Here is a 25,906-nt window from a genome sequence, read left to right as displayed (position 1 = left end):
ATGTGATCATGGCTGATCATCCCCAATCAATACCCCATTCCTGCCTTCTCCCCATAGTCCCTGACTGCTGTTTTTAAGAGCCCTATCTAGCTCTTGAAAGCATCCAGAGAACCTGTCTCCATTAAGGCAGAGAATTCCACAGACTCGCCACTCTGACAAAAAGTGTTTCCTCGTCTCTGTTTTAAATGGCTTGCTCCTTATTCTTAAACTGTGGCCCCTGGTTCTGGACTCCCCCAACATTGGGAACATGTTTCCTGCCTCTAGCGTGTCCAAGCCCTTGACAATCTTATATTTTTCAATGAGAATCCCTCTCATCCTACAAGCCCAGCTGCTCCATTCTCTCAGCATATGACAGTCCCGCCATCCCGGGAATTAACCTTGTAAACCTCTGCACTCCCTCAATAGCAAGAATGTCCTTCCTCAAATTAGTGGACCAAAACTGCACACAATTCTCCAGGTGTGGTCCCACTAGGGCTCTGTACAACTGCAGAAGGACCTCTTTGCTCCTATATTTGATTCATTTTGTTATAAAGGCCAACATGCCATTCGCTTTCTTCACTGCCGTACCTGCATGCTTACTTTTATAGACTGATGTACAAGGACCCCCAGATCCTGTTGTACTTCCCCTTTTCCCAACTTGACGCCATTTAGATAGTAATCTGCCTTCGTTTTTGCTACCAAAGTGGATAACCTCTCATTTATCCGCATTAAACTTCATCTGCCCACTCTCCCAACCTGTCCAAGTCACCCTGCATTCTCAAAGCATCCTCGCAGTTCACACTGCCACCCAGCTTTGTGTCATCTGTGTACAATGAACCACTACAATTCCTTACAGCGTCCACTTTGAAGAAGGGTTTCGGCCCGAAACGTTGCCTATTCCCTTCGCTCCATAGATGCTGCTGCACCCGCTGAGTTTCTCCAGCATTTTTGTGTACCTTCCACTTTGATCTGTCGTTTTCACACGTTACCCACACGTATCTCTAGTCTCTCCCTCCCCGACTGCGTCTCGACCCGAAAGTCATCAATTCCTTCTCTCCAGAGATGTTGCCCAAAGATCTTTGATGTTGCCTATCCCGCTGAGTTACTCCAGCATTTTGTGTCGATAGTCGGAGCTAGCTTCTGCCGCGTCCGCTGGTCCATTCCAAAGGGTGCGCTCTCTTCCATCTCCCGGCGGTGCGCACGCGCGGCGGGTCGGACCAGGGGGGGGGGCGTGCGCTCGCTCGTTCTTTCATTCTACACACACCCGCAGTGCGCACGCGCAAGCAGGCGGCCAGAAGCAGTGCGCGCGTTCTCGCCCCTTCCTCGCAGTGCGCACGCGCGGCAGCAGCAGCAGCAGCGGCAGCAATTGCGCGTTCTCGACCCCATCCACTCCACCGCAGTGCGCACGCGCGGCGGGACCGTCATCGTGTGCGCGTCCTCGCGCCCCCACCCTCCACCCTCGCTGTGCGCACGCGCGGCGGGTCGGCCAGGGTCCGTGTGGTGTGCGCGTGCGCGATTGGCAGGCAGAAAGAGACCGGTCTGCGGCAAGCGGGCGGATCGTTGAGAGAAGTGAAGTGAAGTGAAGTGAAGACGAGACAAGAGAGCGGGTAAAATATAACCTCCCGTCGCTGCTGCCGGGGGTGTCCCGTCCCCCCCCATCCCCATCTCTCCCCGTCAGGGCCCGGCCTGGATTAGAGCCCGGGCGGCAGAAGCAGCTGTTGACCTCCCGCTCGCTGCGGCCTCGATCTCCACCCCCTCCCTCTACCGGCCCAGAGCCTGCACGCTCCCGCTGTCCCACCTCCCCATTCCCTTCCTTCACCCGTCACCTTCTCCCCTTCCATAATCTGTGTCCCCCTTCTCTCATCTCCCTTCCTTCCCCCATGTCTCCCTCTCTCCTTCCCTCCCGCGTGTCCCACTCTCCCGGTGTCTCCCTCCCTCTCTCTCGCGCCTGACCCCCCCCCCCCTGTCCCCCTGTCCCCCTCCCCCTCATGTGTCCCTCTCCTCCCCCCTCATGGTCCCTGTCCCCCCCCCCCCCATGTGTCCCTCCCTCTCCCCCCCCCACATGTGTCCCTCTCCCCCCCCTCATGTCCCCCCCCCCTCATGTGTCCCCTCTCTCCCCCCCCCCCTCATGTGTCCCTCTTCCCCCCCCCCCTCATGTGTCCCTCTCCCCCCCCCCCATGTGTCCCTCTCTCCCCCCCCCCCTCTCCCCCCTCCCTCCCCCCCCCTGTGTCCCTCCCTCCCCCCCCTCATGTGTCCCTCTCTCCCCCCCCTCATGTGTCCCTCTCTCCCCCCCTCTGTGTCCCTCTCTCCCCCCTCTCCCCCCCCCACCCCCTCATGTGTCCTCTCTCCCCCCCCTCATGTGTCACTCTCCCCCACCCACCCCATGTGTCCCCCCACACCCTTCATGTGCCCTTCACTCACTCCCGTGCCTTCCCCATATGCATCTCCCTTCCGCATGTCTCCCTCCTCCCTCGCCCCGGGCAGCTCATCGCTCGCCTGTTATGGAAGTTTTTCTTTGCTCGAACAGGCGGCCGCATTTGTGGCAGGCGGGAAGTTTAAAAGAGGTGGGCCTGAGCTCCAAGCCCCGGTCTCTGTCCCTTCCTCCCTCCTCACTGGCCGGGCTCGGTCCCCTCTCCTTCCTGTGTCTGTGCCTTGGAGCGCAGTATCGGTGACGGTCTAGCCTAATTGTCAGCGATCTCCACATTTTAGAAGTAGTTTTCATATAAGAATCAGAGTTACGCAGTGTGGGCGAGTGCGTGGAGATGACAGCAAACATTTGAGCTTTCTTAGAACTTTAGTTTCCCTCCGGTGGAGTGTCATTTGGATATCGAGTGTTTGTGGCAAAATTGATAAGGGACGTAATTGAAAATTGTGGCCAGTTGGTTTATTTTTTTTAATCTTTGCCGAGGAAACGATGTGTTTTTCAATTCATTGGAATTGTGTTCTTTCGCTTTGAAAATGGATTTGAAAGTAATCTTGAGGGGAAGTAAATAAATCGAGATTATGGGGAAAAGAGAATTGAGGGAATGAATTGTTATGAAAGAGCTGCATTGGCACGATGGCCAAAAGTCAGCCCAATGTTACTAAAGTCTAGACGTGTTTTAAAATTTAGGGAGGTTTCACGGCAGTCGGGTCACGACCCATGACCCGTACTGTTGCTACGCTACTCCAAATGGATTTCACGCGATGTACTGCAGGTAGGCACTTACCATTGTTTCCAGCGTAGCGGGCCCGTTAAAACCCGCTGAAATTGTCAATTTTTGCGCTGTAAATAATTATGGAAATCGGGATAAGCGTGTGAGACATTTAGCCTACTTCATAATTCCAAAAGTGAGGAGAAATGACGGCAGATAGAAGCGAAAGCTGAAGGGACAACAACAGACAGAGTGCTTAGCGAACATTGGCCGTTTGCTCACTGCATTTCATCAACTAAGGTGTTTTTTCTTGATTCCTTTGGCATCTAAAAAGTTTCAGAAGTGATAAATCTGGCTGTAATTTTTTTTAAATCGCCCATAGTTCCCGTGGGTTTTTACATACAAAATGAAAACGCATCTGAAGAATATTTACAGCCAGATTTATCAATTCTGAGAATTTTTAGATACCAAAGGAATCAAGAAAAAACACAAATAATGTCTTACTTGATGAAATGCAGTGAACTAACGCGATAATCCCCAGTATTTTCAATTCCGATATCTGCACAGCCAATGTTTATCAAGCACTTTAGCTGCTGTTGTCCCTTCAGTTCTTGCTTCTCTTTACCTTAATTTCACTTCACTTTTGGAATTCTAAAGTTGGGTACATGTCTCTCACACTTACCCCGACTACCACAATTTTTTTCAGCACAAAAATTCAACATTTTGGGGGTTTTTAACAGGTAGGAAAGTACATGTTTTTAGCATTAATAACATATACTGGAAGTGACGGATGTCCTCCAGATGGATTTAGCGGCTCCGTGCGTCGAGCCCTCTGACCCAGTGACCTTTCGTGCAACCCCCCTATAGCCTGCTGTGTTTGCAGTCAGTGTCTTAATGAGAAATTGTTCTAATGATTTAGTGCAATAGCGGATTTTAATCAAGAAGTCAGCTTAGAATGAATCTGTCATTAATATGGACCTATTCAGCGTTCAAATCTGGGCCTATTCAGCGTTCGCAATAAAAGCAACAGTTATCATAAATAGATGACACAAAGTGTTGGAGTAACTCAGTGGGTCAGACAGCATCCCTGGAGAGCACAGATAGGTGATGTTTCGGGTCAGGAACCTTCTTCAGAAAATTCTATTTTTTATAAACCAGACTGCAGTTCATTGTTTCTACTCATAAATAAATGGTTTATTTCACAAAGGGTTTCTAAAGATGGGAGCAAAGTATAAAATGCTGGAGAAATTCAGCGGGTTAGGCAGCATCTGTGGAGGGAATGGATAGGTGATGTTTGGGGTTGGAACCCTTCAGGCAAGATGGGATATTTTAAACTGAAGAATCTCTGATACTGATGCAGATAAGTCTTATGCTATCAAGTCATGCATATGTATTATTGTCTCTATTTAGTCACTTAAACTGCTTAATATTGCTTATCAGGAAATTCAGAATACAATGGCAGGAAAAAAAAAAACCAGTGAAGAGGTCTTCATTATCAAAAGATGATGTTGAGAAAAAGCGAGCTGAAGAAAGTAAAAAGATAAAGAGTGAGTATATTTATTCAGCCTGTCAATTACTAATTGTAAAATGCCATAATTATATTTTGTTAATATATTTTAATTATTGTCGCACTGTAACCTGTAAAATATTCATCATTTATTTTCCTTTCTTTGTTGTGCTTGATTATCAAATGTATGTCAATTGATAATCTACCAGTGTTGTCAGTGCTTGTTGGAGAAACAAGGACATAAAGTGCTGGAGTAACTGAGCGGGTCAGACAGCATCTCTAGAGAACATGGATTGGTGAAGTTTGAGGTCAGGGGTCTTCAGAGGCAAAAAGTCACTTATCCATGGTCTTCAGAGATGCTGCGTGACTTGCTCAGTTAACCCTGAACTTGTCTTTTTTTGGAAACCCGCAACTGCAGTTCCTCGTGTCTCCATCTTGCTTGGTAAGAGCTTGGATTCTTGAATTAAGTTGTGTTAAGTATGACTTTTTGTGGCTTGTTGTTAGAGGCCTGGTGTTACACATTCAGAGCCAAACTATCCTATCTGCAGGAGCAGTTCTGCTTTATACCAGAACCACATAGATCAATGTAAGTAGACAGCCAGCATGAAGTTTGTATGGCATATTTGGCAGCTCATGGATTAATGGGATGTTGGAACCAGGTTCTGGGAAATGGGATTTATTTTCTATTCATGGTTTGAGAACACTGGTGTGGAGAGGTACCGTTACCAGGATAGTTAATAAAGAACAGGACTATTGCTGAAAGACATGGTTTTGAACCCCGACTTGTTCAAGTTCAAGTAATTAAATTTGGAAAAAATAATCTTACTAAAACTAGATCTGAATATATTTTGTAAAAATCTATTATGATGATCAACAAGCAATTAGATTGTTCTAAAAATCAATTTGGTTTATTAAAGTTAAGGGGAGGAAGTCTACAATCCTTGTGCAGGAAGGAACTGTGAATACAAGTTTAAAATGAGGATAGACACAAAATACTGGAGTAACTCAACGGGACAGGCAGCATCTTGAGAGAAGGTATGGGTGACGTTTTGGGCCGAGACTCTTCTCGACCTGAGACGTCACCCATTTCTACTCTCCGGAGATGCTGCCTGCCTCGCTTTGTTACTCCAATGTTTCTTGTCACTCTACAATCCTCGCCTGGTCTGGCTAATTTTTAACTGCCTTCTCCGTTTAGTGATAGTTATATGCCAGCGATATCCTTATCTGATATATAAACGGCAATGTTTCAATAGACGTGCGCCTCTGAGTAATCAAGGGTCAGGGAAGTTACTGGGTTAGCTGACGTTTGGTTAGTAGCCCTTCAGTAGTTCCCTGTATGTCTCTGATGTTTATTGGATCTTGATTCTTGATGGCATGCACCTTGGCTTCCAAGGTTTGGTTAAATGGATTTATCCATTTAGCGACTATATGGCAATCAACTAAAGAATAGGTCAGGAATCTAAACAGTTTTTTTCAGTTGTAAATGTGTGAAAGTTTGTAAATATGACAGACTAGGAAGTTCAAAGTAAGGTAGAATCTAGCTCTGAATCATTGCTCAGAGTACAATGTTATACTGAGCCTCTTGGACTGTACATTTGCATAAGATACCAGATACCAAAGCAAACTGAAATCTCTTTTTGAAGGTGATCCTGAGCCAAAGGGTCAACCTTGATCCTAATGAAGCATTAGGACAGGCTGGAGAAGTTATAAGCTGTCTATTTGTTCTTACATTCTTACTTAAACTCCAATTATATTCAGTGCTTGTATCATCAACATTGTATTGTAGGCAACCCTCCGCTATCAACAAAATACAGGTTTTAAGGTGCAATTTGAGGAGGGAATTGGTTTCTTGCAAATTTGTCAAACTTGGAGAATGGGTCATTTTGCTTTGAAAGAAACAGACATCCTTGCCCTCAAATCTTTCTGATACCAGTACTTCTGGCCCAGAGTAGCAGTAGTGGTGAATTAACTGGCCCTGACTGTTCTATGTCAGTGGTCTGTCGGTTGTGTATTTCGCTTCTCTTTTCTAGGTTTGATCTACTGCTTTTCAAAGTTGGCTGGGCTGTACTTAACTATAAAAATTGGCAAAAATTTCACTGACAGCTGCTGGTACAATTGCATTTGTTTGCTGGATAACAGAATGTGAGGATAGTAAACTGCTTGCAATTCCTCATGGTTAATTGACAATTGATATAATTTAATAGCTCCTTGGACACTTTTACATTGCACTAGACAATCAATTGTGCATCAGTTCCTTAGATGGCAGGGATCATTCCACCGAGAAAAGGGTGCCAAAGAAGTTGATACTGAGAAACTTCCATGACGCCTCTGCTAACTGCAAGTAAAAATAAAGGCATTTGTTGAAGGCTGTTTAAACTGACTCCACATCACTATCTGGCTTTATGATGTCTGCAGACTCGATTGATGAGGTCTACTGTTTTTGTTTTGTAAATGTTTCCTGTCTCTATGCATCACACTAAGTGATTGTGCTCCTGCATTATTGTGTTGTGAACATATGCGGGGCTCGAGAGGTGGTGCGGTACTTTGATCCTTTTTTTTCTCTTTTAACGGTAGTTGTGACATCACAGCTATTTTCCCTTGGTGTCAGTCTTGCTGGCAGATGATATTGTCTGTTGCGTGCTGACTGCCAATGGGAATCATTTCTGTGTCTTGTCCTGTTGTGGAGGCCTCCCTATGTCCTTGGGTTACACGCACTTGAGTAAAAATCTCAGTTTTAAGTGGTGGCCCCGAGGGCTTGAAAGATTGTTTCATGTTGTACTTGCACCTTGTTGTATCTGTTGGCGCCATGAACTGGGAAGTAACTGCATCTTTGTCAAAGAGTACAAATCTCAGAAGAGTAAGTAATAAAACAAATTTAGCATCAAAGTGAGTAAAGGCCCCCCAGTTCCACAACATATAAATCATAAGTTTTGAATTAAGTTAATTAAGCTTCAGGGCCCTTTAGAGTGCTTTAGAGGTCTTACATTTCACTTTACATTACATTTGGAGGAAATACATTTCAATCTAAGGCATAAGTCCTTTCTCCAGACATCTTGTGCAGAAAGAGCTGGATAACAAAGAAATGTAGAAAATAGGTGCAGGAGTAGGCCATTCGGCCCTTCGAGCCAGCATCGCGATTTAATATGATCATGGCTGATAATGGTTTTTAATGGATTTTAATTGTGCCTGGCCAAAATATCACACACCTATCTCTAAAGAAACCTGTGGCAGTATTATGGAGGGCACTGTAAATGGCTCCATGATGTGCTGCTGTGTATGTTTATCTTGCTGTCATTTGCAAGTTCGATATTTGGAAATGCAATATTTCCTCAAGTTTCACGAATTAGAAAAAGTTTGGATGTAAAGTTTGGAGCCGCCACATCATTGTAATTAGTGTTTTTGTAAGTTGTGTGACATTAGTTAAGGGTAAAGTTTAAGAAAGAACTGCAGATGCTGGAAAAATCGAAAGTACTACAAACCCACTGACTCCCATGGCTATCTGGACTACACTTCTTCCCACCCTGCTTCCTGTTAGGAATCTACTCCCTACCAATCCCTCCGTCTACGCCGCATCTGCACCCAGGATGAGGTGTTCCAAACCAGGGTATCAGAGATGTCCTGTCCTCATTCTTTAGGGAATGAAGGTTCTCCTCGCGACTATAGATGAGGTTTTCACCAGGGTCTCTGCTATATCCCATAGCTCTGCTCTCACTTCCCATCTCCCCCCACTCGTAACAAGGGCAGAGTCCCCCTAGTCCTCACCTTCCATCCTACCAGCCGTCACATACAACAGATAATCCTCCGACATTTTTGCCACCTCCAACGGGATCCCACCACTGGCCACATCTTCAAGTCTCTTCCCCTTTCGGCTTTTCACAGAGACCGCTCCCTCTGTAACTCTGGTCAATTTGTCCGTTCCCACCCAAACCACCCCCTCCCCTGGTACTTTCCCTTGCAACCACAGGAAATGCTACACTTGTTGCTTTACCTCCCCCCTTGACTCCATCCAAGGACCTAAGCAGTCTTTCCAGGTGAGGCAGAGGTTCACCTGCACCTCCTCCAACCTTATCTATTGCATCCGCTGATTTAGGTGTCAACTGCTCTACATCGGTGAGACCAAGTGCAGGCTTGGCGATCGCTTCGCCCAACACTCCACTTAGTTTGCAATAACCAACCTGATCTCCTGGTGGCTCAGCACTTCAACTCCTTCTCCCATTCCGAATCCGACCTTTCTGTCCTGGGCCTCCTCCATGGTCAGAGCGAGTCCCACCGTAAATTGGAGGAGCAGCACCTCATATTTTGCTTGGGTAGTTTACACCCCAGCAGTATGAACATTGACTTCTCCAATTTCAGGTAGTCCTTGCTTTCTCCCTTTCCAGCTCTCCCACAGCCCACTGTCTCTGCCTCTTCCTTTCTTCCTGTCCCCCCAACCCCCCACATGAGTCTGAAGAAGGGTCTCTACCTGAAACGTTACCTATTCCTTCGCTCCATAGATGCTGCCTCACCCACTGAGTTTCTCCAACATTTTTGTCTACCTTTTAGCTAAGGGCAAATGTCACTGAGGACTTCAGAGAAAACTCCTGTTCTAGAGTTCCTGATGAAACTACAGCTGTGGGATCTTTAATATTCAGTTCAGAAGAGTGTTGAAGCTATAGCTTTGCATTTTATATGAAAGACTGCAGCTTAATATACTTTGTTAAATAGGTAGTGTTGGTCTTGAAAATTTACATTTTAGTCTGCAAATCTCTTGAATAAACCTCCCTTCTATGCTCGACCAAAACAAGCTTAGCCTAAGGGTTCTGCTGGAAGCCTAATCTGCCTTTCTTTCTCCATAGTTTCTCATTCTTCCCACGGGGCAACCCCTGGAATCGTCCTGACGCTGGGTCAGGGTGATGTTGGCCAACTTGGTCTTGGTGAAAACATCATGGAGAGGAAGAAACCTGCTTTGGTCAAGGGACTACCAGAGAAGATTGTGCAGGTGGAGGCTGGTGGAATGCACACTGTGTGCCTTGCACTGTCAGGAAATGTAAGTACAGGAAGCAAGGGCTTGCATTTATATGTCAACTCCATGGGTGATGCTTCTTGTTTGACATGGGCATTGTGGGCCGAGTAGGCTGTTCCCGTGCTGCACTGCTCTGTTTCGTCACACCATTGAACCTCCTTCTGGACCATGACTCCATTATCGAACATCAGGCTGATATCTCCGCACATCACAGGCCTTGTTTCCTCAAGCGATCTCCCTTTCACAATTACCAGCCTAGTCATGCCCAGCCTCATACAGCTTACTGATACCTTTTGCACAAGGTCCATAATCAGGACTGTCTATGCACACTCATTATTTCACCCTGTTATTACCCAACTGGATATCTCCATTCTGGCATGACTCCATTCTTTCTTTGGTCCATTCCCTTCCCACATATATCTGTAACACTGTTTCTTGGACCAGTGCTGACAGGTTCAAGAGGGAACATCTCAGTTTCGGCTGTGGAATTTATTTTTTCTGATTACACTCCTAAAGATTCAGTGTTAACAATTGTGTCCCCTTTGCTGTGGTGTCTAGTGCCAGATAAATAGCTTCTTTACACAATCAATTTGGGATACCTGAAGCCCAAACCTTTTGAAACCATGTTCATGTAACCTCAGTACCTGGTGAGGTGGATGCAAGCGTCGTAATTTTCTCAATGTGAAGTTTGAGGGAATACAAATCAGTGACTTTAGAAGCAACTCATTGGTGTCTGAAAAGTGGCTTTTGTTGTTAAAACTTCCACATAATGAGTTAGGCTTGTTAATATGTAACAGTTCTACTTCATAACAGCTGTTAATTACTTTCTTTCAAATGCAATAGAAGTATTTAAATCCAGTTCAGTTGGACAATACTGATTTAAATTTACTGTTGACTTGAGTTGGTGAGAAATTTCAGAGCAGCGATATGTGTGAAATTGTATCAGTTTAGTTTTTTTTTAAATGCATTATTTGAAAGGAACACCATTGGGAATCTGAGTGAATCATTTACTGTAGGTAGACAAAAGTGCTGGAGAAACTCGAAGAAGGGTTTCGGCCCGAAACATTGCCTATTTCCTTCGCTCCATAGATGCTGCTGCACCCGCTGAGTTTCTCCAGCTTTTTTGTGTAGCCTGCTGGAGAAACTCAGCGGGTATGGCAGCATCTATGGAGAGAAGGAATAGGTGATGTTTCGGGTTGAGAGCCTTCTTCAGATTGAATTAGTAATCATTCGATGATATTTGAAATTAACACCCTGAATAGACACTATTCTTTCCCCATCATATCGAGCCATCCACAGTGTACAGATGCATGATAAAAGGGAATAACACGAATAACATTTAGTGCAAGATAAAGTCCAATCAAACATAGTCTGAGGGTTTCCAATGAGGTAGATAACAGCTCAGAACTGCTCACTAGTTGTTGGTAGGGTGGTTCAGTTGCCTGATAGCAGCTGGGAAAAAACTGTCCCTGAATCTGGCGGTGTGCGTTTTCCCCGATGGGAGAGGGGAGAAGAGGCAGTGGCCGGAGTGCGACTCGTTCTTGGGGCTATGGGGCAGGTACTGCATTGTGGGATTCATACAGGTGGGTGCCCACTGGTCTGCACAGCTTGGCGAACTGAATGGTGATTGATACCTAGATTTAGCCAGTTAAAATAAAACATGTTTCTCAAAAGTGCTCCCTAGAAACAGTTTGAAATGTAATTCTGGCTTTCTTGATTAATGTTATGCATTTGTAGTCTAAAGTATAAGTGAACAACAGGCACTAGAGGAATAGCCCACACAGTAAAAGGTTACATTGAAGGACTGGTGCGTCAGTGGTAATATATTGGAGTGGATAGAGTGCAGGTCCGTAACATAAATGAGAAAATTGGGATAAATGGGCCATTTTCAACATCTAGCAATTCTCTGCATGAACGATGGTCGTCCTGATATCCCATCTAAATATCTTGCTCCTTACCCTAAGTTTACATCTTCAAGTGTTATATATCTCTGATACAAGGAACAATTCTTGAAATACCAACAACAAAAGGCTGCATTCGTGGAGTGAAAAACAAATTAAACATTTTGGCTACGGATCTTAGCAAAAATATTTCTCTCTTCATATTTGTTGTCTCATCCATGGAACATCAGTATTTTATTTTCAACATTTCTCAGGCTCTTTCTTTAAGCCCCTTCTGACTTGTGAGGAGGAATATTTGTTTTATTTGAATGAACTAATACAAAGTCGCCCAACACACACTGGGTCCTCGTGGAGTCCTTGAGGTGAGAAACTCTCTATTCAGAGCTAAGCTCTAAAGGCAACACAAGCTATATATAAAAGCTAGCTGGGTACTCCTTTCTCTCCTTAACCACTACCCCCAAGGCACATTTCCTTTCTGCCTACACTCAAAAATTAATCTCTGTGATTTGCAGTATCTAATTTCTCTGGGACTTGTGTACATGTACATCTCTTTAATAAAATTCAAATCTACAGGAGAGAATGGTCAGACTGGACGGGGAACTTGCAGCCCCTTGTGCCAATATCAGCTCTTTAACGGCGCTCTTTGAAATTGCAGTTGATGCTAGTGAGACACCAACATACACCAGTAAATTACTCTGTTGCCATATAGTGGAATGGTACTGTGCTACTGTTATTTTGCTTGAGCATTATACAATGGCATACATCTCATCACCTGTGTTACCCATTGTTATACTGCAGCAGATTTGCTAACTGACACTCCTGCACCCATATCAGTATACAAGAGGTGGGGGTCTTGTACGATTGTAGAAATGTGCACAGTTCTTGTCAATACACAACTTGGAAGATTGAGAGAGCACTAGTATAGGGAGCAGAGGAAAACTATTGGATGTTGTTGAGCCAGAGAATTTTGTTTGAGCTGAGATGGGAAAGCTGATAAATTTCATTTGGCGTAGGTGAGGCTAAGACGAGATTTAATTGAGTTACATTAAAATTTTGATTGGCTTAGACATGGTGAATGGGGAGAACTTTTTGCCCTGAACAGAGATAATTATATTTAGCTTAATATTATTGACTGGTAAAAGGATTAGAGAAGAGTTGAACAAGCATGAACTTCAAAGGATGGGGTTAGTTTAGATGGGGCATGTTGGTTGGCGTGGACAAATAGGGCCGAAGGGCTTGTTTGAAAAGCTGTGTGATTTGTCAGGATTGAACAAAGTGTTTTGTTCTGTGTCAGATGACTTTGTGCCTTTTTTTTACCATCACAGGATGTGTTGAAGTACCTTAATAATCAATGAAGTTCTTTTGAGAAACAAATGCAACACGCCTCAATTACTGAAAATCTTAATTAAAGGCTTAAAATTCTGGAAGTACCTGGGCAGCATTTGTGGAGAGTGAAACAGTTAATAATGCAGCTCAATAATCTTTATCCAAACTGTTCCTGATGTAACATTGGATATTCACTGTTCAACTTCCACAAACAGTGGAGAAATAGTTGGCCAAATAAGTGCTAAATATTATCCATAACTACAGCTCTAGCAGACTGGAATGACTCGACTGACCTTTTTTTTAATCTCCAGGTTTACACGTTTGGCTGCAATGATGAGGGTGCGCTAGGGCGCGACACGGTGCAGGATGGGTCCGACATGGTTCCTGTCCAGGTTCAGCTTGATGAACACGTGGTCCAGGTTTCTGCTGGTGACAGCCACACTGCGGCTCTGACTGAAAGAGGCCAAGTCTTCATATGGGGCTCCTTCAGGGTGAGTTGTGGGAAGAGTAAATGGGAGATATAGTTTTGTTTAGTTTAGAGATACAGCGTGGAAACAGGCTCACTGAGTCCGCGCTGACCTCGCACATTAACACTATCCTACACACACTGGGGACAATTTACACTAATACCAAGCCAATTGACCAACAAACCCATACGTCTTTGGAGTGTGGGAGAAAACCGAAGATCTCGGAGAAAACACACAAACTCCGTACAGACAGCGCCTGTAGTCGGGATCGAACCCGGGTCTCTGGCACTGTAAGGCAGCAACTCTAATGCTGCGCCACTGTGCCGCCCAAACATTTGTTGAAGTAATCTAAAATTTTGTTCAATTTTGAGACTGCTGAAAAGGTAGGTTTGTAACCAAAATATATAAGTTTAGGCACGATGAATAGCCAGTGTTGGGTACTTTAGAAAATATATAAGCAGTCATTAGGATCAGAACAATGTGAACAGTTTCCAAAGAACTATTTGTCCAATAAAATTGGGCTTGATAGAATGCTGTTTATTTCACAAGATATTGCTTATTGATGTTTATAATGAAAATAGTGAAATTGTAACGCATAGCAACACATTATCAATGGAAGCAGATAGGTTTGAAAATTTGAATTGATCTTTTTAAAGTTATGTTGGCCTGAAGAGCACACTGGAAAAGCCAAATATATTTTAAACTCAGGATGTTTTATTCGCATTGAAACTTCCAAAATAGGGAAACTTATACATTGAATCTTTTAGTCATTTTCAAATGCAAGTTGTATAAATACATTTTGCATAATTTACAAAACCCTGGGAATAATTGTATATCTCTTCTGAGTGCAACTGTCAATGGGTCAGCCAGCACCTGTTGACATTGTAGGATCATTTTGTTAGACATATTGTCTCCGTCTGTTAGAGTTCGGTCCAACTTGCCCATGCTGACCAGCATGCTCCATCTACACTAGATCCACCTGCCTGAGGTTTTGATCTCCAGAATTCAGTTCTTCCTATCTGGACTCTAGTTCTCGTCTTGGTTCATTTTCTTCACATCTGTGACATTTCTGAAGTTCTTTGTCATTTAAAAGTTTTGTATTTCCATCCACCTCATAGTCTCAGGCGATGATTTGACATACTGATTATTTTACTCTCCGTAGTTGATGCCTGACCAGAATATTTCTTCAATTTTCTACTTTTAACAATGTTTTTCAAAAATCAATCCTAGATTCTATGGGCTGAATGGCTTACTTACTTCTGTGCTTTGATATTCTAGTTCACTTTTAGGCATTGAGTACACAGGCATTGAGTCTTATGTTAGGCACCAGTGCCTGTCAATCTTAAGGAGCGGTTATTGGAAGGGTGACAGCCAGCTGCTTCGCACATTTGTTCAGATTGAGTCACTGAATGTTTTGTTCACACAAAGGACAGTACAACGCGGAAATGTTCATTTCTTTTACACCTGCTTACTCTTGCTTCACCCTCCCTCTTTCCCCAAACAAGAAAAGTACTGTGGCCATGTGCTTAACTTTTATGCTGCAGAAAGCCCTCAGTCTGTCTCCTAAAACAGCAATCTTGTTTACTTAATCCCCTATAGCCCTTCAATTTATTCTCTCAAATCCTTCAGCTCCCTTTTGACACTCTGTGGATCAGTAACAACTTTCAAGACTTAGTTCTCTCTTTTACCTTGCTTTCCTTACTCGACAAATAAAAGTTAAGTTGTAACTATAATCAAACTGAATGATGAGATCGGGCTTGAGAACCAGAAGCAATGAATACAAATGCCATCCAATTGCTGCCTGGTATGTCACACCGGTCAGACTCATTGTTAACCCTAGGGGTGTGTTGTCAATTGGAATGTGTACTCTGTCCAAACTACCTGGGATTCACTGTCTTAGAAATAAATGAATACTTAAATACAGTCCTTTTCATAACATCAGGCTGTTGGTAAAGACTGCTGAAAATTAAGTACTTTTCAAATATAGTGATGGTTTTAATCAGTAGATTTCCACGCAGTAAACTGGAGGAAACAACACGACCATTTATTAGCCAGAAATGTTGTTACTTGCAGGGTTCCCCTGTTTCCTCTCAGCATATTGCCACCGAGTATTTATGGTCTGCCTGTGAGGCTTTTCATTGGGAAGATGGCACCTCAAATGTTTTGCACTACTTTAGTGCTATGCAAGGCAGATGTGCCCCAGCCTCTAAGATAAGGTTGAACCCTCTCGTATTTGGATGAAAATGCTGTAGACCGAGCCAAAATTGACATTCTTTTATTCTTCATTATTTATTCTTTATTTAAACCTTTCCTCCTAATTGTAATTTTTCATCCTTCCTTGAAAGTATTCTCTCCTTGAGGCCCTGTACATTTACAACAACTTGCATGATTTTGAGTGTACTTGATGTGTTTAAATTTGAAATTTTGCAGGATAACAATGGAGTTATTGGACTATTAGAACCCATGAAGACCAGCCTTACACCACAGCGGGTGCCCATTGATGATCCAATTGTTAAAATTGTCTCAGGTGAGAGAGAGAGAGAGTCTAGTTAATTCAGGTCCACATGACCCTTCTGTTTCTGATATAATGAGCACAACTTTCCCTATCCCACTGGCAACCCTCAAGTCTTTCTGGAAATTAGTCACCAAGAAACATAGAAATTGGGTGCAGGAGTAGGCCATTCGGCCATTCGAGCCTGCACCGCAATTAAATATGATCATGGCTGATCATCCAACTCAGTATCCCGTACCTGCCTTCTCTCCATACCCTCTGATCCCCCTAGCCGCAAGGGCCCCATCTAACTCCCACTTAAATATAGCCAATGAACTGGCCTCAACTACCCTCTGTGGCAGAGAGTTCGAGAGATTCACCACTGTGTGAAAAAAGTTTTTCTCATCTCGGTTTTAAAGGATTTCCCCCTTATCCTTAAGCTGTGACCCCTTGTCCTGGACTTCCCCAACATCGGGAGCAATCTTCCTGCGTCTAGCCTGTCCAACCCCTTAAGAATTTTGGGTTACACAAAAAAGCTGGAGAAACTCAGCGGGTGCAGCAGCATCTATGGAGCGAAGGAAATAGGCAACATTTCGGGCCGAAACCCTTCTTCAGACTGATCGGGGGCGGGGGTGGGTGGGGACAAGAAAGGGAAAAGGAGGAGTAGCCAGAAGGCTGGGGGATGGGAGGAGACAGCAGGGGGGCTGAGGAAGGGGAGGAGACAGCAAGGACTAACAAAATTGGGAGAATTCGATGTTCATGCCCCCGGGGTGCAGACTCCCCAAACGGAATATGAGGTGCTGTTCCTCCAATTTCCGGTGCTGCTCGCTGTGGCCATGGAGGAGACCCAGGACAGAGAGGTCGGAGACGGAGTGGGAGGGGGAGTTGAAGTGCTCCCCCTCCCACTCCGTCTCCGACCTCTCTGTCCTGGGTCTCCTCCATGGCCACAGCGAGCAGCACCGGAAATTGGAGGAACAGCACCTCATATTCCGTTTGGGGAGTCTGCACCCCGGGGGCATGAACATCGAATTCTCCCAATTTTGTTAGTCCTTGCTGTCTCCTCCCCTTCCTCAGCCCCCCTGCTGTCTCCTCCCATCCCCCAGCCTTCTGGCTACTCCTCCTTTTCCCTTTCTTGTCCCTACCCACCCCCGCCTCCGATCAGTCTGAAGAAGGTTTCGGCTCGAAACGTTGCCTATTTCCTTCGCTCCATAGATGCTGCTGCACCCGCTGAGTTTCTCCAGCTTTTTTTTGTGTAACCTTCGATTCTCCAGCATCTGCAGTTCCCTCTTAAACCCTTAAGAATTTTGTAAGTTTCTATAAGATCCCCTCTCAATCTCCTAAATTCTAGAGAGTATAAACCAAGTCTATCCAGTCTTTCTTCATAAGACAGTCCTGACATCCCAGTAATCAGTCTGGTGAACCTTCTCTGCACTCCCTCTATGGCAATAATGTCCTTCCTCAGATTTGGAGACCAAAACTGTACGCAATACTCCAGGTGTGGTCTCACCAAGACCCTGTACAACTGCAGTAGAACCTCCCTGCTCCTATACTAAAATCCTTTTACTATGAAAGCTAACATACCATTCGCTTTCTTCACTGCCTACTTTCAATGACTGGTGTACCATGACACCCAGGTCTCGCTGCATCTCCCCTTTTCCTAATCGGCCACCATTTAGATATAAGTCTGCTTTCCTGGTTTTGCCACCAAAATGGATAACCTCACATTTATCCACATTATACTGCATCTGCCAAACATTTGCCCACTCACCCAGCCTATCCAAGTCGCCTTGCAGTCTCCTAGCATCCTCCTCACAGCTAACACTGCCCCCCAGCTTAGCGTCATCCGCAAACTTGGAGATATTGCCTTCAAATCCCTCATCCAGATCATTAATATATATTGTAAATAGCTGGGATCCCAGCACTGAGCTTTGCGGTACCCTACTAGTCACTGCCCGCCATTGTGAAAAGGACCCGTTTACTCTAACTCTTTGCTTCCTGTTTGCCAGCCAGTTCTCTATCCACATCAATACTGAACCCCCAATGCTGTGTGCTTTAAGTTTGTATACTAATCTCTTATGTGGGACCTTGTCGAAAGCCTTCTGGAAGTCTAGATACACCACATCCTCTGGTTCTCCCCTATCCACGCTACTAGTTGCATCTAGTTAGAAGGAGGTAATAGTCATAAATGCTGCATTGAACAGTTCCTTGGATATTAAATAAATCTCTTTTGAACTGGATTGGCCAATTTGTTTTAGCTCGGGTATTTCTAGTGGGGCTACATCTGCAGGGTTGCTAAATGCATCACACTGCATTGCATTTTTTTTGTCCCAATAAGGAGTTTGAACGTGGTATTATGTGTGCTGCTGTCTATGGGTCATCCATCTGCATTGATGCATTTGAAGTCACTGCCCAGAATAACCTGTTGGCAGCAGCAAAATGCACAGACCCAGTAGCATGTTAACATTAGAATCTCTCCCTTAGCAAATAAATAGTGCTCTTGATAACTAAACCTACCACATGACAGATCTCAGTTGCCTTACTGCACGAATCAAGTCTCAGCAACTACTTTCCAGCCAAATTATAAATGGGAAGCCTGAGAGTTGTACTCCCTGTCTAAAAACTTAACAGCCAACACTCCAGTTCACTTTTGAAGATGTACCCCACTATCTGATATGCCATATATCCTGTGGGGTAAATCCAATAGATCTAATAGCACGCATTAAAAAAACAAACAAGTTTTTTAGGTACTGTCAGTGTATAAATATCAACCAACAAAATTAAACGATGACACATCTTCTGGGCTTTAGCTACGTTTAGAGCCTGCCATATACTAAATTGCAACATTAACTATATTGGGTCAGCAGGTTTTGGGATGTCTAAGGTGTTATATGAATGCACACCTCTCTAATGAGGCCTCAATAGGCCCGACTATGGGTGGACATGGGATGGGGACTGGACTTTGTGCCTTCCCTCATAATGGGAACCATTGTGGGGGGATGTTTTTATGTTTACATTTCTTTATTACTGTTACGTTTGTATTCTTTCTTTATGTGCTGCATTGGCAAGAAGCATTTCACTACACCTAGGTGTATGTGACCACTAAAATAACCTTTGAACCTTTGAATGAGGCAACTGTATTAGGGTTGTGAAAGTCTAGAAATGTCCACATGAATACTTGCTCAAAGCGAGCCCTTTGCTCATCTTGGTGAATGAAAAATATATTTTTGTTCCTTTTAGGGAATGATCACTTGGCAATGCTGTCTCTTGACGGTGAGATTTTCACTTCTGGCTGTGGTGAGCAGGGACAACTAGGAAGACTGGCAGAATGTTTCACAAACCGAGGAGGACGGCGAGGTCTAGGTAAATACAAATTCTAAGTTACAATAGGGATATGTCAGAAAGAGGTCATGTGTATTCTTGGATATTGGAACACATTTGATTGTTAACAGTACATAATCTGTAACCAAATTATTTGGTAGTCCCCCTTTTAAGGTTAATTGTTGAAATTGTTATGGTTAAAAGGGGGGGGGGGGAGGGAGACAGGGAAGATTAAATTAAGGTGTAAGAAGACACCAGACAGGATAAACAGGCCAAGAGGCCAGTAACAAGGAGGCATAAAGTTAATTGCTAGAATATGAAGAGCAGAGACGGTGTTTTCTACCATAAGTGGTGAGAGTCTGGAGCTCACTGTGTGAAAGAGTGGTGAAGACACTCATTTACAAAATACCTGGGTGAACGGTCAACAAGCTGCAACTTGTGGGCAGTGGAGGTGCAGGTGGAAAATAAGGATTAACCTGTTGTGACCGACGTGTCATGATGGCCCAAATAGCTGTCTCGTGTGCCATAGTATTTTACAACATCTATTTTTGCTTCATTTTGTTCAGAACGACTGCTGATTCCCAAGAACGTTCGCCTCCGATCCAAAGGGAGTGGGAAGGTGAAATTTACTGATGTTTTCAGTGGTGCCTATTGCACATTTGCAATTTCGAAGGAAGGCCACATCTATGGTTTTGGACTCTCCAACTACCATCAGCTAGGTGAGTGGAATTGAAAAGCATTTACCACTCATTATTTAGATGTGCACCAACGCAAACCAGAACATTGTTATCCTTTCTGCCTAAATATCACTAGGAATTAGCATTTATGTAGTGTCTTAGAATCTGGTTCCTGTGTCAGCTCTACAACTAAATTCAACCAACGATGTTTTTGTTTTTTTGGTCAGTATTTCTTTTAAAATCTAAAATCCTTTCTATCTCTCCCTTGAATACAATCTGTAACCTGGCCTCCACAAACCTCTTGAATAATGTCAACGGTTCTATACCCACTGGCTGAAGAAATATCTTCTCGTTGCTCTCCTAAGTAGCAGACTGTTTATTTTGAGAATGTGAGTCCTTATTCTTGACATTCCAGGCAGGGGAAGAACTCTGCCTTTGGCATCAAAGGCTTGTCAAAACTTTAATAGAGTAAAATGTCGGCAGGAGTTTCACAGGAGAATTGTCATCCAAAAATAACTTTGCGGCACAGTAAAGTGGAAAAGGTGACTAAAGGCTTGGGGATGAGGTCGTTTTAAGGAGAGGCAGAGGTGACTGAGGAGGAAGTTTGAGTTTAAGACCTTGTCCTGGAAGACTCGGCTGCCTGCAGTGGAGTGATTTTTAAAATCAAGAATTCATAAGAGGTGGGATTGGAGGGTTGAAGTGATTTGGATGTCTATTGGAGGTTGCAGGGATGTGGACTTTGTATAAAATAAAAAAAAAAATTTTAAAAGGGCAGGGGGGCAACATTGGTCAGTGAACAAAACAATAATGGGTGAACGTGAAATGGTGGGAAAGTTCATGATTCACTCGTGAAAAGCCCAAGTTGTCATTCACCACATGTCCACTTGCCCTGCTGAGTATGAATTCTGAGAACTCTCTCTTGAAAGCATCCAGAGAATTGGCCACCACTGCCTTGTGAGGCAGATAATTCCACAGATTCACAACCCTCTGTATGAAAAAGATTTTCCTCATCTCCGTTCTAAATGGCTTACCCCTTACTGTGGCCCCTAGTTCTGAACTCCCCCAACGTCGGGAATATTTTTCCAGCCTCTAGCGTGTCCAAATCCTTAATAATCTTATATGTTTCAATCCATCCTTCTCAATTTCAGAGTATACATACCCAGCCGCTCCGTACTATTGACATATGACAGTCCCGTCTTTCCGGGAATTAACCTTGTGAACCTACGCTGCACTCCCTCAATAGCAAGAATGTCCTTCCTCAAATTTGGAGACCAAAACTGCACACAATATTCCAGGTGTGGTCTCACTAGGGTCCTGTACAACTGCAGAAGGACCTCTGCTCCTATACTCAACGCCTCTTGCTATGAAAGCCAACAAGCCATTTGCCTTCTTCACTGCCTGCTGTCCTTCTATGCTTACTTTCAGATCTTAGACTTCCCCTATTTCCCAACTTGACACCATTCAGATAATAATCTGCCTTTTCTTGCCACCAAAGTGGATAACCTCACATTAAACTGCATCTGCCATGCATCTGTCCACTCACCCAACCTTGGACAGTTTAATCAGCGATGGTTTCTCCGTAGACATGTCTCAGCATTTGTCGTGGTATTCAGCAGCTCTTTTCCTACGTGACCGTGCTGCTGATCTTGCACTCCTCCTTTATGTAGGTACAACGGTGCCTGTATTTACTATGTACACAGTGCAAGGTCCCGTAAGAGCAGTGAAATCCATGTGCTCGTCTGAAGCGGATCAAATTGCTCTTTGTACTTGGTGACCTGGAAGGTGTTTGATGTACAATTACCCCTAACTTCAGGAAAAGAACTGTGAAGTGGGGTTAATCTCTACAGCTCTTACTGCTCCTGTGTTTATATTGAGCTAAATGGTCTCCTTTAGTGTAAACCTTTCCACAGGAAGCCACTTTGAAAGAGCTCTCCATTCTCCTGCTCTTCCACATTAGTCCAGCAGATCGTGCCTTTTCCAGTTTGTACTGTTTGTCCTCTGCCGAAAAATGCTGTTGCAACTCTCAGAATTGTATCTTGCATCCAAATAATTCGCTGTATGCAAGGGTGCTTCCTCCATGGTACTAATGGTTCTTTGTCTGGATCACTTTGAATCCTTGAACTGGTTGATGGGCCTTCCGTGCGAGGGAGCAGTTTCTCGTAAATGGTACGGGATTTAAATAAATAAATGAACTCTGTCATGTAACAAATCGTTTTGTCTACCGTAAGGAAAATGATCCCAGCTTCTTCCCGTGACCGAAATGTCACCCATAGTATCATTCCTCCTTTGTACACTGAAGATCTTAATGTCCTTTCCAAAATATGACCAGAATTAGATACAATATTCTGATTTAAACTGTTGTGATTATTGAAAGTTGAATATGCAAGGGCATCATGTTTAATATTCCAACATCTTTACCAGTGTTGTTACTGTATTTCAGCAAGGTAAATAGACCTGCCTTCGGAAGGTATTTGTGTGTGGTCAACAAGTCAAGCATAAACTCGGCTCACAAGAGCTAATTGTAGTTGTTGAATGGTTTTGTTGATGCTCATTATTAAGGCTATATTTCTAGAATGGCAGATTGGATGATATTCCGGAAATTGGTGGATCGAACCATCCAGGAGTGTCTGCTTTCAGGGGAGATAGGCCACTAGTACATACAGAGGGAATTTTGCGAGATGTAGAGAGAATGGAAGGTATATGTAAGCTGTGCTGTCTTGTTTCTACCACAGGAACACCAGGCACATCCTCCTGTTACTCGGCACATAAACTGAGCGCATTCAAGAACTCGGGCAAGTCTTGGACCAAATTCTCTGGCGGACAACATCATACCTTGTGCTTGGACTCTGATGGTAGGTATCACAGCAGAGGGGGAAAGAGGGCTTGCAATGGGCATCGGTTTCCATTTCAGTTTAGTTTTTAGATAGAGTGTGATGATAACGGCCTTCAGCCCACTGAGTCAGTGTCCACCATCGATCACCCATGCACTAGATGTATGTTATCCCAGTTTTGCAACCTGCACAATAGGGGGAATTTACAGAAGCCAGTTAACCTGCACGTCTTTGGGACATGGGAGGAAACCGGAGCACCCACAGAAAACCCACGTGGTCACAGTTAGAATGTGCACCCTCTACATTCAGCACCTGTAGTCGGGATTGAACCAAAGTCTCTGGCGCTGTGAGGCAGCAACTTTGTACTGTCCTTTCTCGAAACCTTTCCAATAGTTGGCATGGGTGGCGAAGTTTCACAATTGCTCCTTGGACCCTGGCTTTTATTATACTGAGTTGTACATGTGGTGTTTTCCCTCTTGTCATCTTTAATTTCTAACTTGCCTTTTTTTATGTTAAAGGCAAAGTATACAGCTTGGGCCGTGCGGAGTATGGACGCCTAGGGCTGGGAGAACGTGCCACAGAGAAGAGTACGCCTACTGCCATTCAAGGACTCCCTGCTATCGCTGAAGTGGCTTGTGGAGCTTCTGTTAGCTATGCCATCAGCAAGGATGGTAAGTGTTTATCTTTCCTCTTAATTGTCATGTTTTCTCCCCACTTTAATGTAATGAATCAAATTGGAATTAACAGATGACTTGCAGATGAATTAAGATGCACAAGAACAGATTTTGAGATCTGACTGTGAACCATTTGGCCAGAGTACCATCACGGTTAGAGTGGTCCGGTTTTTGTTAATACTTGTCTGTATGGAGTTTGTACTTTCTCCCCATGACCTGCATGGGTTTTCTCCGGGAACTTCAGTTTCCTCCCTCACTCCAAAGACGTACGTCGGCAAAAAAATGGATCCAAAAAAATATTTTATAAAAGTAAATTGTCCCTAGTGTAGAATAGTGTTAATGTGTGGGGGTTGCTGGTCGGTGCAGGCTTAACATCAATTGTGTCAACGCTGGTTGACAATTTATAACCCAATGAGAGTTTCCTGACTTTAATTCAACCTACATTATATATAGAGACACAAGAGACTTGCAGCTGCAGGAATGTTAAGCAAAAACATGTAGCTGTAGGAACTGAGTGGGTCAGGCAGAATCAGGGTAGGAAATTGGGGATCACTTTCCTCCACAGATGCTGCCTGACCCAATGAGTTCCTCCTGCACATTGTCTTTTGCTGCAATATTTAAGTATGGCTGCGGAAATTCTTTTAATATTACATACAGTGTCTGCTTCATTAACCGTGAAATGCATGAGCATCCTCCGTTCATGAAACTTGCTGCACAAATGCTAGAATTGAGTTCACCTTTGGCCCTGATGCATTTTGGCTTTTCCCGGTTCTAGGTCGAGCCTTCGCCTGGGGCATGGGGACAAATTTTCAGCTGAGCACAGGCAACGAGGAGGATGTGTGGAGCCCCTTCCAGATGACGGGTCAGCAGCTGGAGAACAGAACAGTCCTCTCCGCCTCCAGTGGAGGCCAGCACACTGCGTTACTTGCAGCAGACAATGGAGAGAGTTGATGCATTCGGCCGGCCGCTCCACACTAAAACCTACTGCTGAAACAAACCTCGACCTTTGTAAAGACTGAGCCCTGCACTTTCCCCACAACCCTGAATGCAATGTTTTGTTATTACAGGAATTGATTTTATCTTGTTCATTTGTTTGTTTTCTATAACCCCCACGGAGTACACGTCTCATCCAGACCTGGAACCTGTGTACTCTGCTGTGTCATTTTATTGTATTGTTCCTGTTTTTTTATTGAAGCAAGAACAAGAAGTGTTCGCTTTGATATGAATTGGATTTCATTATGTGAGAGCCATTATTTTATGTTAAATCTCTATAGGTTTTTGGGTGGGAATGGCTGGGCAGGCAAGTAGAAAAGGAAAGAAAAATATTCTTTTAAAATCTAATAAATCTTTTTGTGATAGTTTTCTATAAGATTTTTGTATTTCTGATCCTTTTGTAATCTGACAAATGTTGGTGGTTTGAATGTGTGCGGTGCATCGCGTGTGGCCCCTTTAGTTAGGATGCCACAATTGTGTTCTCATTTGTCGCAGCTTTGCTCAAGGTGCTCAGTTGGTAGTAAGATGAATTTTCCAGTAGCAGGGGTCAAACCAGAAAGGGCACATTTTAGATCCTATCCAAAAGAGGCTGGTTGTATGAAAGAACATATAAAACGCACAAGCAGATTTAGTTATAACGTTCAAACAGAAACTGGATGAAAAGTTAGTGATTGTAATGCAGCGGCAGTGAAAACAGAAATGAACTAGCGACAGAATTGCCTCCATGGCTGAGATAGTATGTGGATTCCAGATGTTCTATCTTTCCTGGTGTCACATTTGCAGTGAGCAGTGCGGCTGAGATTGTTCTGGGGCCACGGCCTTCAGTATGTCCAGCGAGCCCACCATGGACATCAACAGGTAGCAAGAGTGAGCAGGGCAAGGTGGGCCGTCGGATGCTCCAGGGCGAGCGTCGCGGAGTCATTCAACAGAAGACACGCCGTCTGAGGATGGAGGTGCCGGAGGTCGGTTGAGGACGCGCCGTCGCGTGACCTGACGTAGGGCAGCCCCCGAGAGAACAAAGGGGGACCTGGTGAGGGGAAGCTGCGGGCCCATTGTGCACTGCCTTGTAACTTTGGGGCCCTGTACATGGTGACTCTTCGCACACTTTGTGTATGGTGTGCAAACCAAAAATTTCACTGATAATAACCATATAACAATTACAGCACGGAAACAGGCCATCTCGGCCCTACAAGTCCGTGCCGAACAACTTTTTTCCCTTAGTCCCACCTGCCTGCACTCATACCATAACCCTCCATTCTCTTCTCATCCATATGCCTATCCAATTTATTTTTAACTGATACCAACGAACCTGCCGCCACCACTTCCACTGGAAGCTCATTCCACACCGCTACCACTCTCTGAGTAAAGAAGTTCCCCCTCATGTTACCCCTAAACTTCTGTCCCTTAATTCTGAAGTCATGTCCTCTTGTTTGAATCTTCCCTATTCTCAAAGGGAAAAGCTTGTCCACATAACGATTGTCCATAATAAAGTATCATTCAATCTATAAAATACGAGGAGGAGAATCTGCAGGATACTCATTAATGCCCAGATCCCACAGTTTATGTGAAGTAGTTTTGCCCGATGTGAGCATGTTAGTGTGAAATG

The 25,906-nt window shown here is 44.2% G+C and overlaps 1 protein-coding gene across 1 annotated transcript; it reads left to right on the top strand.

Annotated features, from left to right (window-relative positions):
- The first annotated feature begins 4,452 nt into the window (after positions 1 to 4,452).
- rcc1 (regulator of chromosome condensation 1) lies at positions 4,453 to 24,676 on the top strand. Its single transcript, XM_055656479.1, has 9 exons — positions 4,453 to 4,660; positions 9,456 to 9,646; positions 13,161 to 13,340; positions 15,747 to 15,843; positions 19,045 to 19,167; positions 19,692 to 19,844; positions 22,535 to 22,654; positions 23,152 to 23,304; positions 24,083 to 24,676. Exons 1-9 carry the CDS (start codon positions 4,468 to 4,470, stop codon positions 24,256 to 24,258), a joined length of 1,386 nt encoding a protein of 461 aa, XP_055512454.1. The 5' UTR covers positions 4,453 to 4,467; the 3' UTR covers positions 24,259 to 24,676.
- The last annotated feature ends 1,230 nt before the right edge of the window (positions 24,677 to 25,906 follow it).

The sequence above is a fragment of the Leucoraja erinacea genome, chromosome 26, assembly GCF_028641065.1.
Source record: "Leucoraja erinacea ecotype New England chromosome 26, Leri_hhj_1, whole genome shotgun sequence".
Taxonomy (NCBI): domain Eukaryota; kingdom Metazoa; phylum Chordata; class Chondrichthyes; order Rajiformes; family Rajidae; genus Leucoraja; species Leucoraja erinaceus.
This window is presented reverse-complemented; position numbering and strand designations above follow the sequence as displayed.